The 14,754-nt window shown below is 37.3% G+C and overlaps 2 protein-coding genes across 3 annotated transcripts; one reads left to right on the top strand and one right to left on the bottom strand.

Annotated features, from left to right (window-relative positions):
* Window positions 1-638: 638 nt before the first annotated feature.
* Window positions 639-5,551, top strand: LOC113348965 (probable linoleate 9S-lipoxygenase 5). Its single transcript, XM_026592880.1, has 9 exons — window positions 639-1,015; window positions 2,311-2,600; window positions 2,679-2,904; window positions 2,990-3,328; window positions 3,421-3,506; window positions 3,609-3,716; window positions 3,817-4,121; window positions 4,221-4,484; window positions 4,602-5,551. The coding sequence occupies exons 1-9, from the start codon at window positions 793-795 to the stop codon at window positions 5,368-5,370; spliced, it is 2,610 nt and encodes an 869-aa protein (XP_026448665.1). The 5' UTR covers window positions 639-792; the 3' UTR covers window positions 5,371-5,551.
* Window positions 5,552-6,813: 1,262 nt separating this feature from the next.
* LOC113348966 lies at window positions 6,814-10,778 on the bottom strand. Of its 2 annotated transcripts, none has more exons than XM_026592881.1 (5): window positions 10,287-10,778; window positions 9,352-9,484; window positions 8,382-8,596; window positions 8,087-8,260; window positions 6,814-7,165 (listed from the first exon to the last, which is right to left on the bottom strand). In XM_026592881.1, the coding sequence occupies exons 1-5, from the start codon at window positions 10,554-10,556 to the stop codon at window positions 7,079-7,081; spliced, it is 879 nt and encodes a 292-aa protein (XP_026448666.1). In that variant the 5' UTR covers window positions 10,557-10,778; the 3' UTR covers window positions 6,814-7,078. The 2 variants fall into 2 exon arrangements, with proteins under 2 accessions (XP_026448666.1, XP_026448667.1); XM_026592882.1 differs by having other exon boundaries at window positions 8,382-8,593.
* Between the last annotated feature and the right edge of the window lie 3,976 nt (window positions 10,779-14,754).

Here is a 14,754-nt window from a genome sequence, read left to right as displayed (position 1 = left end):
TCTGACCACAAAGATAGAATAGAAAAGGTGTTTAGGACCCTTCACTAGAGAAGGAAGAAAATGAATGTTGTAGACACCTTCGACTATAACTTTCAGTTAACATGCAATCTGACTTGCATTATATAGCACATTATCACATGTCATTTGCTTTTCCCTTCTTTTCCAAAGTGAAACCAATCATTGATTTAAGAGTTCTACTACTATTCTAAGTAGCGCCAACGGGCAACTACCAATCTCACATCACAACTCCAAAATTGACTAGCTAGATAAAAAGCAAGCCTATTTGCTCACCTCCCTTCGTTTTCCTTTCCATGTTTTAGCTGAGTGGTGAGTCAGACAGACATTCATGAATCATGATAAATGTTGAAATCGTTTTTACCAATGAAATCTAGCTAGATGGAGTGATGGACGCATATAACAATTCCAACTTGTGATACGCGCCTATTTTTTAAATCACTGATAAAAATAATATTTTATACACGTTTATTTTTTTAAAGCAATCATAGAGGAAATGATCAAGAAACTGATATTGGCTTAGATTTTCTATTATACGTAGGGACAAAAATGCCTTTACCTTTTCTTGGTCAAGTCTACTATAAAATCATGTCTCTCTCGATTCCTTTCTCTCTACCTAAACTTGCTGCGAAGCACAAACTTATTATTCTTTAGCTTTTGCAGTCCACTTGGTTTTTCATTGTCCTTTCCACTCCTGTTCTTTCTTCTTCTCTTTGAAATATTTTTCTTTGGAAAATTCTCTTTGAGATCATATTTTGATCATCATCATCATCAGATATGTGTCTGACTGAGGTTTTCGGAAAGTGTTTGGGATTAAAAGAAGATGAAAGAGATAATGATCCAACCAGGCAAACAGTCAAAGTTAAAGGAACAGTTGTTTTGATGAAGAAAAATACTCTGGATATGACTGATTATGGTGCATCTATACTTGATCGTGTTCATGAGTTATGTGGTAAAGGTGTTTGTTTACAGCTTATCAGTTCTGATAATGCTGACCCAGGTAATAATCATATTAACTCGTAACTAAAAACATCCATGGTCAAATAAAATTTCGTTCTAGTTAAAAATATAAACCACTTTTACCTCAAGTTAGATGCATATTCCGGTCATAACTATGTCTCAGGATGATACTACGGTCATGGGATGATGATCATACCTTGCAATTTAGGGTTCAAATTGCATGCAACACGCGGGGTTGTATAAACAGCTTTAGGCCATATGACAACATACATAAGAACTCAACAAGTCATTGCCAATTGGAAAGTATTTTATTCTGATCCACTACCATATATAATGGAGTTTTGTATTCGTAGAAGGTTGATGAGTTTTGTTTTGGGCTGATGTCTGGAGTAGATTTGATACCTTTCTATCTTCTAATCAATGTAAAATAAAATAAAAAAATGAAAAGAGAAAAAGTTTGGAATTAAGAAAATAATTCTGGTGCTCTTTTTTTTGTGAAGCATAAATTTAGTGCGTCCAGCATGCCAAGCATAATAACTTTAGTCATAATATTTACTTTGTCAAGCTAGACATATTATATGGGCAACCATGTCTAACCAGTAACTATACAACTATTTCAGCTCATCACATATTAATTGCAGTGTCGAAGATATGGGTGCGTTTCAGCTACCCCTTGGCTATTGTATCTGGATAGATGAATATAGCTTTAAGATTAATGTGATCATCACCCATTACTCCTTCCATCCCAAATTACTGCACTTGTTTATTCTTTCCCTAAAAAATATAAATGCTAGGTATGCTGACTCAAAATTCCGATGAATATCTCGCAAGAGATGTGCGAGGATCCCACTTATCCCAATGGTAGAACAGTAGTCCAAACAACATTGGATTTCTTATAGGGATCTTTTACGCATTCAGCATGGGAGTAAAAAAAATAAAAATCGTTTTGGAACCAAATAGAAAGAACTAGAATATTAACTGCTGGTGTTAAACTTTACATCAAGATTATAAATAAATTGATTCCCATGTTAACAGTATTTGTATAGGTCTTTGGAGAAAACTCTTTCTTTAAGTTTTTGTTAGAATGTACACATCAAGCTAGAAATGAAATTTTCAAATGAAATGAAATTATCTTTCAGTATGATTTTTCAAAAGTCAACAAGTCAAAAAATCTTATAACAAGTGGATTTAATATAGCCTAAGCAAGTTTCACGAATACCCGGCAACAGGAAAAATTAAGATTTTTTTCAACTGTACACTTCTTGACTTCAGTCAAAGTTGCTGACCACCATTACTGCAATTGTTGCTTAGACCCTAATGCATCATTAATTTCAGATAATGGAATGCAAGGAAAAGTTGGCAAAGAAGCGTATTTGGAAGAATGGGTGAAAAAAATAACATCATTGACTGCTGGATTATCAGAATTTCATGTCACATTTGAATGGGATGAATCCATTGGAACTCCTGGTGCATTTTTCATCAAGAATTTTCACCATAGTGAATTCTTTCTCAAAACCTTAGTCCTAGAAGATGTGCCAGGGTGTGGTCCTATTCACTTTGTTTGTAATTCTTGGGTTTACCCTTCTAAACATTACAAACAACCTCGGATTTTCTTTTCTAACCAGGTAATTTCATAATCCCAAGATTTCATATATAACATAATTGTAGTTGCGTAGTTAATGTATGGCTTATGATTAATGCAGAGCTATCTGACAAGTAAAACACCAGAACCTTTACGTAAATACAGGGAAGATGAGCTCAAAATTCTCAGAGGAGAAGGATATCAATCCGGTGAACTTCAGGCATGGGATCGAGTTTACGACTATGCAGTGTATAATGATTTAGGAACTAACCGTCCAGTTCTCGGAAATTCAGCCGAGTTGCCTTACCCCCGGAGAGGAAAGACAGGACGCAAACCAACAAAGAAAGGTCTCACGTTTTATCCCTTGTTTCTAATTTGTAGAGTTCAGTGAATGTTAATATGAATCCCAACTGATTACCATTTTAATTACAGATCCCAACTACGAAACTCGAATGTTCCTACTGAACCTAAACATTTATGTCCCGAGAGATGAAAAGTTTAGTCAGTTGAAGTTCTCAGATTTTCTGGCCTATGCGGTGAAGGCAGTGGGTCAGGTCATTCGCCCAGAAATAAAAGCAATCTTTGACAAAACACCTAATGAATTCGATACCTTCGACGATGTGCTGCATCTGTACGAAGGATACCAAGGACGGCCTAAAAACTCCAATTTATTGAATTCAAGTTGTGGAATCAACTTGCAGTTGATTAAAGAAGTCTTTCGTTCTGATGGTGCGAAACCCCTCAAATTCCCAAAGCCTGAAGTGATCCAAGGTATTTATACTTGTGCATTCAAATAGTTCATTTTGATTATCCATTTGCAGTTGAGCTGATTTTCTCAAACTGACTCAACGGTATGCTTACAGCGGATGAATTTGCTTGGAGGACGGACGAAGAATTCGGACGAGAAATGCTTGCAGGAGTTAACCCTGTTTCCATTAGCCGTCTCAAGGTATATACAAATCTAAATGCGTATATTATTATTTCGGTAAATTGCACACAATAACATCTGACATTAATGGTGGTTCCTGTCTGTCTGAATAATGATTTACAGGAGTTTCCGCCAACTAGCACACTTGATCCTGTACTGTACGGAGACCACACCAGTTCGATAACTGAAGAACACATCGAGAAGAACTTAAATGGGATGACAGTGAAAATGGTATTAGCACTAACCAAGTTTCCTATGCCAGTCATTCTTTAGATTTCTAGCTAACCAAGAGACCGCTTATATTGAAGACACTTCCATTCCTTTTTGATAGGCATTAGAGAAGAACAAGTTGTTCATATTAGATCATCATGACGAACTGATCCCATACTTGAATCGGATAAACACAACGGGGACGAAAACATATGCTACCAGAACACTCCTTTTGCTGCAAGATGATGGGGCCTTAAAGCCTTTGGCTATAGAGCTGAGTCTAGTGCATCCTGATGGCGAGATCCATGGTGCTTACAATGAGGTCTACACACCCGTTCAAGAAGGTGTTGAGGGTTCAATCTGGCAGCTGGCCAAAGCTTACGCGGCTGTGAATGACTCTGGTGTCCATCAACTCATCAGTCATTGGTACTATTATTTGACTGCAAATCATTTTTGTAGTTGTTATCCCTACACCCTGATTCATATAGGATATTAATTTCTAGTTTTTCTGGATTGTTTACGCAGGTTGCTTACGCATGCTGTGATTGAGCCATTCATAATTGCTACTAATAGGCACTTAAGCGCTCTCCACCCAATCTATAAGCTTCTGCAACCTCATTACCGAGATACTATGAATATCAACGCTTTGGCTCGTCATATTCTCATTAATGCAGATGGCTTTGTTGAGAGAACTGTTTTTCCATCGAAATTTGCCATGGAGATGTCTGCCACAATTTATAAAGGATGGAATTTCACAGAACAGGCTCTCCCACAAAATCTCCTCAAGAGGTAATTTATAAACATGTCATGCTTGATGACGTTCAGTTCCTTGACAGACTCATGGATCTTTGACATGTATGCCTTTTGTTTTCTTTCGATAACTTGATATCTTTTGCTTATTTTCAGAGGCATTGCGGTTGAAGACTCGAGCAAACCACATGGATTACGTTTATTGATAGAAGACTATCCATTTGCAGTGGACGGACTCGAGATATGGTCAGCAATTGAGAAATGGGTGCATGAATATTGCTCATTCTACTACCCAAGCGATGATTTGATCCTAGGTGATACAGAACTGCAATCATGGTGGGAGGATCTCAGAACCCAAGGCCACGGTGACTTGAAAGACGAACCATGGTGGCCAAACATGCAAACCTTGTCAGAGTTGACTCAATCATGCACCACAATCATATGGATAGCTTCAGCTCTCCATGCAGCAGTGAACTTCGGACAATACCCATATGCAGGTTACCTTCCAAATCGTCCAACCATGAGCAGACGATTCATGCCGAAACGAGGGGAACCCGAGTACGATGAACTTGAGAAGAATCCTGATGCAATTTTCTTGAAAACCATCACTAGTCAGTTACAAACACTTCTTGGGGTATCTCTCATCGAAATTTTGTCAAAACATTCTGCAGATGAGATATTTCTTGGACAGAGAGACTGCCCTGATCATTGGACAAAAGATACAACAATAGTAGAAGAATTTAAAAGATTTGGCGAGAAGTTGGTGAAAATTGAGAACACAATTATGGAAATGAACAATGATGAGCAATTGAAGAATAGAGTTGGGCCCGTGAAAATGCCATATACTCTATTGTGCCCTTATCCTTTGCCGACTGACACTCTTGGACTCACAGGAAGGGGAATACCGAACAGTGTGTCCATATAAAAAGGGGAGAACCCTTGCATTTGCATATTCAATTATTGTTTTTGTGTAGTGATGGATTGTTCTTTTTCAAGTTTGTGGTAAATTGAAGACCACGTTTCTGAAGGTTCTTCATGGATATTCTGCTTGTAACCTTTATATTCTGATGCAGACGTCAATATTTTTTGATGCAGTTGTCATTACTTATTACTTTTCACCTTTATGCAAAATCTAAAAAACAAACAAAAGAATTCACACTGAAGAAGTTCAAAGTGATATAGGTTGATGGTTTTGTGTCTAGTCTTACTGCAATCAACAACAGTACTAAACCAGTAATTCCACCTGATACTAGTACACTAATTATCAACTGGTCTCTCACCAATAGAAATTCACAATATCAACTCAATTACATCAACCAGATCAACTCATCTGACATCTCACTGCTGTTGGAAAGTTCACTACACAATCTACTTGCAGAAAGTTAACAAGATCCAATCCCCTCTCGCAGCTCAACAGTATCCAGAAGAGTTCTGACTAAAGTTTTGGGAGATGAAACTCCCCCACAGGTATCAGTTTTTTACCTTAAAAATCACTTGAGATGTTTTTACTCAAAGTATACCTTGAAGAATCTATAGCAACAAAACCTGGATGAGGACTGTACTCTTCAATTTCTTCACTGTCCACTCGCTAAAGCAATCTGGTTTGCATGCTTTTCCAAAGTCATTACTCATCTACACCACTACCAGTCTCCAAAGTTGGCATAGATTGCAGCCAACTAACGTCACATAGTACATGGTATCCTCTCATTGGATTCCACCTTTAACACGGACGCCACTACTAACATGTCAGAATTTAGCAGGTCTGGGAATTCTAATTCGGAAAGATGCAGATTTGTGACAGCCAATAGAATACTTCATGCAGGGTGTTGCTACAAAATATGCACTTAGCTCACCAACAAGGATGGCAACAAAAGAACTTTAAAGCTGATAACTAAACTAGCTTTGAGTTTATTACAGGTATACATGTATCCTGGTCATTCTTGTGTATGTATCCCTAGAGTGTGTAACAATAAAGCAGCAGATGCACTTACAAAACAAGTGAAAAATCTAAACTCCTAGAACAAACATGGTGGCTCCATCCACCTGGTTTTCTAAGTAATCAGTTAGTCTACGATGTACATTATCTGCAGTAATCAATGAGTGTTTTGTTCTGTCAAAACACAAATAATATAAACCACGCAAATGAAATTCACGGGATTTTAACTAGCCAATAAGGGTACACCCCGTGGTGGGCAGTGCCAGGGGTGGGAAGTCCAGGCATTCCACCTGCTACAGCATCAAACATTGCACTTTGCATAAGATGATGTTCAGGTTTGGTGTTTTAAATGACAGCTCATAGTTGCTTATGGTTCTGCTTCTTTATCTCTACTGTGATAACCGGGGAAAATACATAACCAGGTGAATTTGAAATAGCAATACATGCAAAATTAGATAGATCGTCTCATAATAAATACCATCACCATCTGGCAATATATCATCAAAGCTAAACTTCAAATCTCAAATTAAATTTTTATACTTCGCTGTTTAACTAGTGCAAAAAACCAGATGCTAATTTAGAGTCTTACTTATTCCATTTAAACAACATATATAAACTGTTACATCATATGAGATGACAGAAGAGGTAAACTCTCCCTACACATATATTCTGTACCTCATGTTTGTACTTCCGATCCTTAGAAGACATCAGGATGGAAATGCCCAGAGATGGAGTTGTTTTGTGTAGCCTGTCTCAGATGTATTGTAAGTGCATAGTTGTTTACCTGAAAAATACATGAAACTATGAGATTTTCCATCCACAAGAATCTATCCAAGTCAGCAGATACAGTTCAGTATTCACCAATTTTGATATTTATTTTTATTTTTTTTGAAGCATGCCAATTTTAATATGTAACTACTAAAACAAGTAACAAGTGATTTTAGTTTCAGTCAGCACATTCAAAAAAGCTTGGAGTTCGCATGTATTTTAATGCTGACACTTACCCAGCCATCCCACCTTGTATTTTGAATGCTGTCTCATATATAATCAACCAGGTATCTAGAAGTTCTTATCTTTCTTTTTATTACGGTTCATTAAAATGTTAAAAAAAATCAAAACTATCCATTTTGTGGGTGGGGCAACACATTAAACTAAATGTCAAAATAAAAGTAAGGTGTGTGCGTGCAGTAAGCTACTCCCTCTTATGCATAAAACCAAGCACCCCTTACAACCCATATTCTACCATGGTAGCGCCTATCTGTACACCTGCTCTGTTGGACATTATGGGAAAATTCAAGTGCTCATTTGGTGTCCAACGGCTCTGTAGCTCAGAACAACATAAAGATCTTACAGGTCAGGATTACAGCATCTCCAAGAGACTCGACATAGAGCCTAGCTATATCCTAAAGTTTAATCAGCTTGATCTCCAGGAAACTCTCTACTAAGCTCAGCCTAAACAAGTGTTGATTTTGTTTTATCCACATGTTACTCAGAAAAAAGTTAGAACTAACTCATAAAGTTCACTCTAGATCCTAGCCTTCTATTTCAAGTTTCATCCAAAGGTGCTCTTACAATAATACTAAGATTTTTGGTGCATCAGAGCTCTACATGATGATGAAATACATTAATTTATGTATGTATCTTTATGTGTGTGTGTGTGTGTGTGTGTGCGTGTGTGTGTGTGTGTGAGACAGAGAGAGAGAACCTCGAGCGTTCTTAATTGCTCCTGATACTGAGCCACAAGCTGCTTCAACTGCTGCAGCTCTTGGGTCGTGCCATCATACTCTTTTTGACGCTCATGTTGGATACTTACAGCTCGCTTGAGGATAGTGTTTTCTCGGATCAGAGTTTCCAATTGTTGCTTCAGCATCGCGTACTCCTAAAAAAAGCACCACTTGTTACAAAAGAAAACTTCACAAGTGTAGTGCATGGGAAATAATAAAACCAATTGATAGGAATTACACTATCCAAATACTAATTAACAATAAGTTGAAGAACACCTTTTGAGAATTTCCTGTTGCCTCCATACTAGCATGGGAGCGGATAGACTTCTCCAGAACCTCCAGCAACCTGGAGGCACGAGCTTTTGCATCATCCACGCTAGATGCACTCGTCATCTCTCGCACAAACAACTCGACCCATTCTGAGCAGTTTTTCGGGAGGCCATCTTGAGGCAATGAATGTTGAGCAGATGCATCATCTTCAGGAGTGACTTCTAGACATACCAACAACACATAGCGATTACAAAAGAGAAAGCATTTGAAGACCTTGAAACCATAAAACTGCACATTTCTGAGGGTAACCTACAATGTAGGAAGACAATACGTCGACAGATGTTGAAAACTTACATGCACTCTTGCTTTCATACAATTAACCTGATGCAAACTGAATCGAATGGTTTAAGAACTTATTTATATGTTTCTATTCCTAATAAGTACATGGAATAGAACATGCGAGACAGATTTCTAAGACTTCAAATTAACCTAACTCTCCCTGCTACCACAACGCTCAAAAGGGGATCATGTTCTTCAATCAGAATGTGTCAATCATAATCCACAAAAGAATATAATATAAATCATTTCCATCTATGATACTTCAATCTCAGAAAAGTTGAGAATTTCTGCAAGCTTAATTTGATGGATGCAATTGAGACATATTATCAAAGAGAAAATCATGATAACATCAAATAGAAGGGTATACGATGTTACTAGAAAGACTAATGATATAAGGTTTAAAAGTATTTATACTCTTTATATATTTATCATTTTAAACCACAACAGAACTTGAGAAACTTGTTATCTACTTTCAAGATGAAAGAGTAAAGCAATTTTGATAAGGCAAAAGAGTCGATCTGGACGTTTACCCAAACTAAGTTAAACATAACTAAAAATAGTTTTAACTTAATTAAAAGTCTTTAGGTTGAGAGAATCAAATTTTTTTCAAACCAAGACAACATAGAGCAGTACATACCTTGTGATGGTAAATCAGCCCTTTCAGCAGTAGACCCTGAGTTGATTTCAACAGATCCTAAGCGAAGTTCATTTAAACTCTTGATAGCAGAATCCAGATCATCACCGCATTCCAGGAGCGCTCTCTCAAGAAGCTGGAAATTTGCATCATCCAAATAGATTTAGTTTACAGGTATAATAATAATAATACTGATAAACTACAAGCGGCAACTTTGAAGTGTTAAACCCCTTCCTGTTGATCCAAGTTAACACTGAAAGAACGATACAACTAAAACTTGATTTTAAGAATCTATAGTATTGAGTAGAATAATACAGAGATGGGAAATTAAAGAGACATCTGAAACGTGAGACCACTTACAAACAAACAAAACACCCAAGATAATAAGCCATAATCATTAAACAACTAGGCACCATCAAATGATAATCAAACGCGAGGCTATAAAAAAACACAATGAGGAAAGTAGAAGAAACCAAGATAACTAGACAAGGCAAAACACATCAGATAACTTGACAAAATATAGTAGCCTCAAAACGTCGAACGAAATGCTCTATGTTAAAATCACCTCAACGAATATAAAGACAAATCTAATGAAGGAAAACTAAATATACTCATTGTAACCAAAACCCCTTCGTATAACCATAATCAAATCATGAGTAATCCGTAAATTAGGTCAATCAAATCATCGAAGAAGGAATATTTCTCATTCACAAAACTTCTTCAAAATTATTCACCCAAAACAACCTAAAGAAATGAATCAGATAAATGAAAAATAAATCTACAGAAATATCAAATCATTTCACATTAAATCTCCAAAAAAAAAAGTAATATAAAACCCTAGTTCACAATCCTCAACAACAAATCAAAAATTCAACATAATAATCAATAAGAACTGAAACCCCTTAGTACAGAAACCAATCAAGATAAAGAAATTATACCTCTTTGTCCATACCAGGGAAGATCGATATGAGATGATCAAGTGCAGCAGAAGCAGCAACAGAATTATTGTTATTTAAATTATTATTATCAGAAGGTAAAACAAAGGTAGATGATGAAGAAGAGGAATGAGAAAATGGATTAATATTAGTTGGAGAAAATCGAATTGGAGAAGTAGAAGAACAACGAAGCCTCTTAGAAGATGAAGGAGGAGATGTTGCTGAAATTTCTTCAAAGAAGGATCTTCTCTTTCCACACACAATAGCAGACATGTTGGGTTAGGGGTCTGCTCCCAATTCTGATTTCTCTGCAATTTTTTTCAATTTTCTTTCAATCAATCAATCGATTAATCCTTTGATTATATTCTTTGTTCTCTTAAATAAAATACCGATTGTAACTTTTGAATCTTCTTCTTCTTCTCCAAATGAACAAGTTTTTAATTTAGTCCCTGAAGCTTATGTCTGAAGCAGGCTTCAAACGAAACCCTTTCGGCTTTCTTTATACACACAACAATAATACGGACGAATGGATATATTTATCCTAGCGTTTTTAGGGGTCATCCCAAAGGATTTAGGGGCCATCAATTTATACCCAGCCAAAGACTCTAGTTAAGGGGTACCCTATATGATATTGAAGTTACATAAATGCCCTTCTGGTAAAACTGTATAAAAACCAAATCAAAAACAATTCTACTCATTTCAACTCTTCTTCTTCCAGTTTCATATTATCTTCCGATTGTGGAAGAAAAAAAAATTTTCCTCGTTCAACCGAAACATCGCCGCGAATCGTAAAATCAAAACATCGTCGATTCGATTATAAAATAATGGATAAGAGAAATGAAACCCACAGACCTAGAACCAAAAATGTTGCTCGGGGTATCGATCCAAACATTGGAATTTTAGCAAGAAATAAAGAAATTCTTGCTGCAAATGAAGAAGAACGCGAAGAACGCGAAGAACAAGTACCCGGCAATGTAGTCGGTGGTGGCGATTCCGAGACTCAAACACTTCGTCAACTTCAAATGGCCCCAATTAGGTAAGAATCTATCAATTTTGGGGTTTATTTCGCTTTAATTCGTCGAATCGAGAAAAAAAATTTCTAGGGTTTTCGGTTATTTATCCAGATTCGGACGATATGCATGCTCATTTACTTCCGAATGTAGTCGTGTTCTTCATTTTTCAAGAACATCGACAGTATTTGGGAGAAAGATTTGATGATTATCTGCCGAATATTGGTGGCCATATCTTCCTGGATACAAACTGCTAATAATCGGTAGTTTAATGAAATTTTTGGCTACCGAATATATTTAAGTAGACACAAAGTATTCGGAAGAACACTCACTACCGAATATATATATACATATATCGAAAAAATCTCAAAATTTCTGATATAGGAAAAATCCCATTTTGGGGTCAGTATTTATTCGGAAGACAATATAATGTTTTATACCTCCGATTGTGTAGGATAAAATTTTAGAGTTTCTGAACTCCAGTTGATGAATATTCGGTTGTAAACGTGTTTAGTTATATTCCGATTGTTTTTCATTCGGAAAAAATATGTGTCTTCTTACTTCCGAATTTGTACATTCGGGTTATAGAGGTGCACTTTTTCTTCCGATTGTGTAGGATGAAAAATTTATAGCTTCTGAACTCCAATTGATGTATATTCGGTTGCAAATATGTTTAGTTAGCTTTCGATTGTTTTGTATTCGGGAACAATATGTGTCTTCTTACGTCCGAATGTGTACATTCGGGTTATATTTTCATACTTTGTCTTCCGATTGTATAGCTTGTGAATATTGTTCCTTTCTTTGTTGTTTAGACAAAGTCGAGAAGGGAGGAAGAAAGTGACAGCTAGTGCTATGAGGGAAAGGAGTGCCAAAGATAATTCAGGTGCTCAACAAAGCGAACAAGAACAAAGCAGTCAACAAGGAGTGCAACCAACTGTTGAACAACAAGGCAGTGAACAAGGGGTGCGACCAAGTGTTGAACAAGCCGCTCAACAAAGTGCAGGACCAAGTGTTGAACCAGTTGATCCAGTGGCAAGAGTAGAAGAAGAAGGACAACCAAGTGGTACCCAAAAAGCCAAAAAAGGAAAAGATGTTGTAAGGAAGGATATTGCTAAGAAAGCATCACATCTTGTCCCTCAGCACTTGAAGAAGAAGGGTATTCCAGCAGGCACAATCCTTGGACTACCAGCGGATGGAGGAAAATTGCTATTTGGATACAAAGACTCATGGGCCAGAGAAATATATGAAACCGAGGTAATAAAATTACTATTTTTTATTAATGTATTGTCTATGTGTTATATCGTAATACTTGTATTAAGGATTTTTTTATGTACTTTAATAGGATCATCAAGATGCGGTCCGTCTACTCAACCTACCGCCGCACCAACAAAAATGCTTGCGTGGCCTTTATCCGGTGAATGTGAAAGGTTCAAGACAATTGTTGCCAACTCGGGGTTAGCTAATGCCGCCGAGAATTCATTGTTGGAACATGATCGTGTGGCCATATCGGCGTTCGTGGAGAGAATGTATCCTGAGACCGATACTTTCCATATGCCGTTTGGGGAGATGACGATCACCCCGGATGATGTTGTGCAGATTCTTAACCTTCCCGACCAAGGCACAGCTGTGAAGTTTAACTACACAAAGCAGTTAAGTTGGGCACAACTTTATTCTCTAACTAACAAGTGCTTAGGTTGGGATGAAGAGACAACAACAACAGAGTTTAGGAGGCATGCAGTTATAGAACAAGACAGATCAACATTACAGCTTTGATGAATATGTTCCGAGGCACCTTGGAGAAGGAAAAGAATGGAACGTTAACTGATGAGCAAGTGAACCACGCTGCCACCGCATATCTCCTTGTGTATTGGGATGTGTCATATTCCCCAATACTTCTGGCAACCGGATCGACGCCAACCTTATACAACTTTTGGATCCTCTCCATGAAGTCGGTGACTATTCTTGGGGCACGGCATGCCTAGCATTCTTGATGGAAGAGTTGAGAAAGGCTCGAGGCTAGGAACCTGCCAAGTTGCCGGGAACGTGGCTCTATTGCAGGTTTTTTCTTTAACTCTATAACTCACTCTATAGTTATTCGTAGACAATACATATGATGCATATCATAACTCCAAATGCACAACTCCAAAGACGCATATTCGGTAGGAATTGATCCATCTTTTTCCGAATGTTTTTTCGGTGGCTAGGTACTTAGTTTTTTCCGATTATATATAATCGGAAATATTTTTTGATATTAGACCGAATATACAGGCCAGAAAAACTAGAGGTTACTGAACTCCAAATGACGCATATTCGGTAGGAATTGATCCATCTTATTTTCCGAATGTTTGTTATTCGGTGGCTAGGTACTTAGTTGTTTTCCGATTATATATAATCGGAAATATTTTTTGATATTCTACCGAATATACAGGCCAGAAAAACTATAGGTTACTGAACTCCAAATGACGCATATTCGGTAGGAAATGATCCATATCTATTTCGAATGTTGGTATTCGGTGGATAGGTACTCAGTTTTTTTCCGATTATATATAATCGGAAATATGTTTGGAAATTACTACCGAATATACACAATCTATTTACTAAAACTTGGTTTCTTATGTATATAGGCATGGATCTATGACCACTTCCCTATCCTGAAGTTGGCCGGAGAGAACCCGGGGTGGTGCAAAGGTACTCCTAGAGGAACAAAGTATATATTTGAAGACAACCGTTCTAGGACAAAAGAGCAGCAGTTGATTCGCATGAGGGAGATTTTGGACCAATTGAAGGCCTCGGACGTATGCTTTGATCCATACAAGGAAGATCGAGCCAGTGGGCATATAAATGTTCGGTCGGACTTGTCCCTTTATTTTGGACCATTGTGGCACCCCACAGGATATGTGATGTATAACCCCTCTAGGGTGATGCGACAACACGGGTATATACAACATCAACCTGGAGAAAATGGGGGATTACTACAAATTGGAGTTGGAGTTGTGCTCTTCTAGTGGTGATAATCTCACGATTGTTCACACAGGCCCACCTACTGTTCTTGATAACTGGGATAAGAGGAATGACTTCATTATCGACACTGGTAGACGACCACCGAGGTGATGAAAATTCTCCAGACTATATGAGTTGGTATAACAAGGTATCACATCCTTTGGTTATCCGTGAAATCAAATCCAACACTACTGCGGCGGGTTCAAGTTATAATTGTATCATCAAAGACAAACCAGCTGGTTATGATAGACTGGTGCGTGTTCTTATATTTTTGTTCATTTTATATTATTCCTATAAATCTTAGGTAATTACCGTTTGATGTTATGTCATTACGTATAAAAAACAGGTGAATAGGTTCAAGCGTGTTTCCAAAATGTTAACTGCATGCCTGAAGAGCGGAGATCCCATGCCAGCTGAGAAGATCAAAGAGGCTAGAGATCTAGTTGATAATATGGATAACG

The sequence above is a fragment of the Papaver somniferum genome, chromosome 2 (genome assembly GCF_003573695.1).
Source record: "Papaver somniferum cultivar HN1 chromosome 2, ASM357369v1, whole genome shotgun sequence".
In the NCBI taxonomy this organism is placed as follows: Eukaryota; Viridiplantae; Streptophyta; class Magnoliopsida; order Ranunculales; family Papaveraceae; genus Papaver; species Papaver somniferum.
Note: the sequence above shows the minus strand (reverse complement) of the source record. Positions and strands in the feature narration are given on the sequence as shown.

Excerpts from the sequence above, each read along its gene's own strand:
- LOC113348966 (XM_026592881.1), bottom strand. The coding sequence starts at position 10,556 with ATGTCTGCTATTGTGTGTGGAAAGAGAAGATCCTTCTTTGAAGAAATT. Across the intron at positions 8,597-9,351 it reads GGCTGATTTACCATCACAAG|AAGTCACTCCTGAAGATGAT; the intron begins GTATGTACTGCT and ends TGGTATGTCTAG. Across the intron at positions 7,166-8,086 it reads AGCAATTAAGAACGCTCGAG|GTAAACAACTATGCACTTAC; the intron begins GTTCTCTCTCTC and ends TGTATTTTTCAG.
- LOC113348965 (XM_026592880.1), top strand. The coding sequence starts at position 793 with ATGTGTCTGACTGAGGTTTTCGGAAAGTGTTTGGGATTAAAAGAAGAT. Across the intron at positions 4,122-4,220 it reads CATCAACTCATCAGTCATTG|GTTGCTTACGCATGCTGTGA; the intron begins GTACTATTATTT and ends TTGTTTACGCAG. Across the intron at positions 4,485-4,601 it reads CCACAAAATCTCCTCAAGAG|AGGCATTGCGGTTGAAGACT; the intron begins GTAATTTATAAA and ends GCTTATTTTCAG.